Consider the following 3,674-nt stretch of genomic DNA (forward strand, 5'->3'; position numbering starts at 1 on the left):
GATATCCCTGTCAAGGTACTAAAACGAAGACACACGCGTTAAGGCAATATATATTCTAACTCCCCCCATAAGTTAAGCCCCCAATGGCATAGCGATATGTCTGCGGACTTATACTGCTACAAACCGGGTTTCGATAGCCATGGTGGGCAGAGCACAGATAGCCAGTTGTGTAGCTTTGCGCTTTAACTACAAACAAGTATTGTCTTTGTTTATTAAGAGTTACATACATTCCAAACTTTTTTTTTCTTAATATTTACGGTTTCGATTAGTTTACGGACTAATACTTCATTTTTGCTTATAAGTAATGTGAATGAACGGAATGTTTTTCAATAAAGTACCTTTTCATTAAACCCGAAGACCCGGCTAATACTGTAGCCATTGTTATGCAAATTAACAAAATAGGATTTTCGTCTTGGTTTTACAATAGTTTTTATTCAGGGAAAGAAAACCATTGTTAATTCAAAAAAGGAATCACTTCTATGTTGCCTTAGAAACGCGGAACCACATTTTAATTGCAAATCTCCCGCTGCACAATTCCTCGAAAATCCAATATTTTCGCCGGCCTTTACTTGTACGAGGCAGTGTTAGCACGCGATCTCGAGCGAGAAGAGGGAAAAGACTTGCCAAGGTTTCTAGACACGCTCAGTCAACAAACGTGGAACTCGACTTATGAGCACTCACACACACATGGAGACATCTTGCTCCGAGGGAAATTTTAGTCGTTGCGTGAATTGCCAGTGCGATCTTTATTTCTTCTGAGATATAGATCTTATGTTTGGTTCTGTTACGACAATTACATTATCACATCTGTTCTTTCCCCTTCGTGTTTCGTAGATATAGTACAATTAAATCTGTTTAACTACTCAATTCATCCAATTATCCATTTAATTTAGGTTACTTACCCATTCCTCTGTTCACTCTTTCTTTGGAGGTTTGCGTTCACAAGCAGAAATTCAGTTAACAGTAAGAAGCAGAGTGTAGTTAGTTGTACACCGTGCCTTTGTGTTGGTTTATAGTGAATTGCGTGATTAAACACTGTCTCTCACATTTTTTGGCTTAGACGAGTTTGAAACCAAATAAAATACGAACCGTTTTTGTTTTGTTTTTTTTTCGTTTGGAAATGAGAAATAACTATAATAATTTATATGAATTTAAATATAAATAAATTATTTGTCCTGGGGTTATTGTAGTTCATCTTATTTCTTAAACTTTATTGTTGTTATTCTCTTATATATATTAGCTCTCTCCCACGATGGCTCAGAGGCAAGTCTGGTGGCTTATAATATTCTAAATCAGGTTTCGATACCCGCGATGGGCAGAGCATTTTGTAGCTTTGTGTTTAACTGCAAAACAAACAAACGTTTTTAATTTCAATAAAGTCTCTTGTGAAAAAAAAAAAACGTTTTTCACGAGTGAATTTAATTCTCGGTCCTTTCATTTTAGTTTCCCCCCATCCTGTGATTTGTGGCGTCGTATTAATTGCTTTTTTGAATATTTTAATTAGTGGCGCATTTTTAGAGCGCTTAAAGAGACTCGTTCTTTCAGTGCATCAGCATTATTGGATGTATTTTAATTAAATACTGAACAACCTGGATGTGGAAAGAATTAAAAGTTTTAACGCGAAACATTTCTGTGATTCACCGTATGTTCCAGACTTTCACTCATAGCTACGCAAAAATTACCTGTGCTAATTATCCATAATTTTAAATATATAACCTAGAGGGAAGGCGGTTAGTTAACGCCATCCACCATCATTTATTCTTAACCGACACTTCTCTGACCTAGTAGTGGAATTTGACTATCTTTCTTATAACGCACCCAAGACACTAATATGCGGAGAGCATTTTTACGGCTACGGGTCATGAACCATGAACCTTTGGATTTAAAATCCAGCCGCGCCATCACTATACCACACCCACGACTTCCCAACGAGTGTTGTTTCAATATATTTAATAAACACATTAATGTTCATATCTCACATTTTGATCATTATGTGTTGAAAGTTTTCCTAATAATTTAGGAGGAGAAATATAAGGATAATGCTTGAAATACGTTATCCAATACTTCATGTGGTAATCTTATCAAAAACGGAAACATTATTATCATTCAGCTATTAAGACATTGAGTTTTAGACAAGATATTTCACATAGAAAGGATTTTTTAGCCGCTACCCTTTAAACCTGATTCGTTCCATAGTCATGAGCTTGTATTTCCTTTTTATTGTTAAGTGTTTGTAATAAACTCTGATCCGCTAACTGTAATATCACTGCTATTATTAGTACGTTGCTGTTCGAGTGGTACAAATATATCAGAGAATTGTTTGTTTTGAATTTCGCGCAAAGCTACACGAGGTCTATCTGCGCTAGTCGTCCCTAATTTAGCAGTGTAAGACTAGAGGGAAGGCAGCTAGTCATCACCACCCACCGCCAACTCTTGGGCTTCTCATTTACCAACGAATAGTGGAATTGGCCGTCACATTATAACGCCCCCCACGGCTGAAAGGACGGGGATGAGAGAAAACGAGCTGTGGATGAAAGATTAGAATATTTTGGTTATCATTTCGTTTTATCTGTTGACATTTTAAGAACAGTATTTATCTTTTGAAATAAAATTACACTGTATAATTACTGTCTCTTATTTCGTAAAGAAACAGGGATGAGTTGAAGGATTGTATAATATCGAGATATCACAAAATATGTGCTTGATATATATATCTGTTTAGTTTTCAAATCAGTGATTTTATATATTATTATTATTTTTTCTTTTTCAGGTTTCCTCCATAAATCGTGTTTTACGAAACCTGGCTGCTCAAAAGGAGCAACATGTACATGCACAAGATGCTGTCTATGATAAACTGCGCATGCTCAATGGACAAGGGTGGCCTCGACCAAACCCCTGGTACCCAGCGAGTGCTACGTTTGGGGGTATAACCCCCGCTTGTGTCCCTCCTCCAGTCACTGTACCAGGTCTTTCCACCGAGAACGGTCCAATTCAGAAAAAAGGTAACACGTCGATTTATATCCATTAGATTGGAATACACCTTACGACAGTGACTACTTATAATACGAATCCTTACCAGAATACCCCTGAATTACACCTTCCCATCATTATTACTTATATGTAAACTCTACATTCAGGTCATTATATGTTGAATCAGGTTTTAATATTCAGACGATTGTATTAATCAGTACGTTATACTAATCTCATCGTCTTTACTTTAAAACTATGTAGTGAAGAGATTCCATAGTTAATACTTTGTAACAGTCTACATTGAACACGCCGCTACAATCAGGGTTCAACAACTAGTTATTTACAATAACAACACTTAAAAATAAATTCAACACTTACCGAAAGGCAGTTAATAAGTAAGTGATGGGCAGAGCACAGATAGCCCATTGTGTAGCTTTGTGCTTAACTTCAAACAAAAACAATAACAACCCTCTCTTAGTGAAGTTTCTGGCAGGGTATTTATTCACAGAGTAGGTCAAGAGAGTACACCTCATGTGAACATAAATTTACATACTCTTATGCTATATTAATAGTATCTGTACATCATCGCTAGGGAAGCTGGTGTTAGTTTCACCATACACTTGTTTGTTTGTTGTTTGTAATTAAGCACAAAGCTACACAATTGGCTATCTGTGCTCTGACCAACACGGGTATCGAAACCTGGA

At 36.5% G+C, this 3,674-nt stretch overlaps 1 protein-coding gene across 1 annotated transcript in view; it reads left to right on the forward strand.

Annotated features, from left to right (window-relative positions):
- LOC106468500 (paired box protein Pax-6-like) overlaps positions 1-3,674 on the forward strand; it is a 38,516-nt gene that overhangs the window by 13,815 nt on the left and 21,027 nt on the right. Inside the window, exon 2 of the mRNA XM_022396834.1 lies at positions 2,771-3,002. Within this exon, the coding sequence (XP_022252542.1) occupies positions 2,771-3,002 (232 nt within the window). The remainder of the gene's footprint in view (positions 1-2,770; positions 3,003-3,674) is intronic.

The sequence above is a fragment of the Limulus polyphemus genome, unplaced genomic scaffold (genome assembly GCF_000517525.1).
Source record: "Limulus polyphemus unplaced genomic scaffold, Limulus_polyphemus-2.1.2 Scaffold3028, whole genome shotgun sequence".
Taxonomy (NCBI): Eukaryota; Metazoa; Arthropoda; class Merostomata; order Xiphosura; family Limulidae; genus Limulus; species Limulus polyphemus.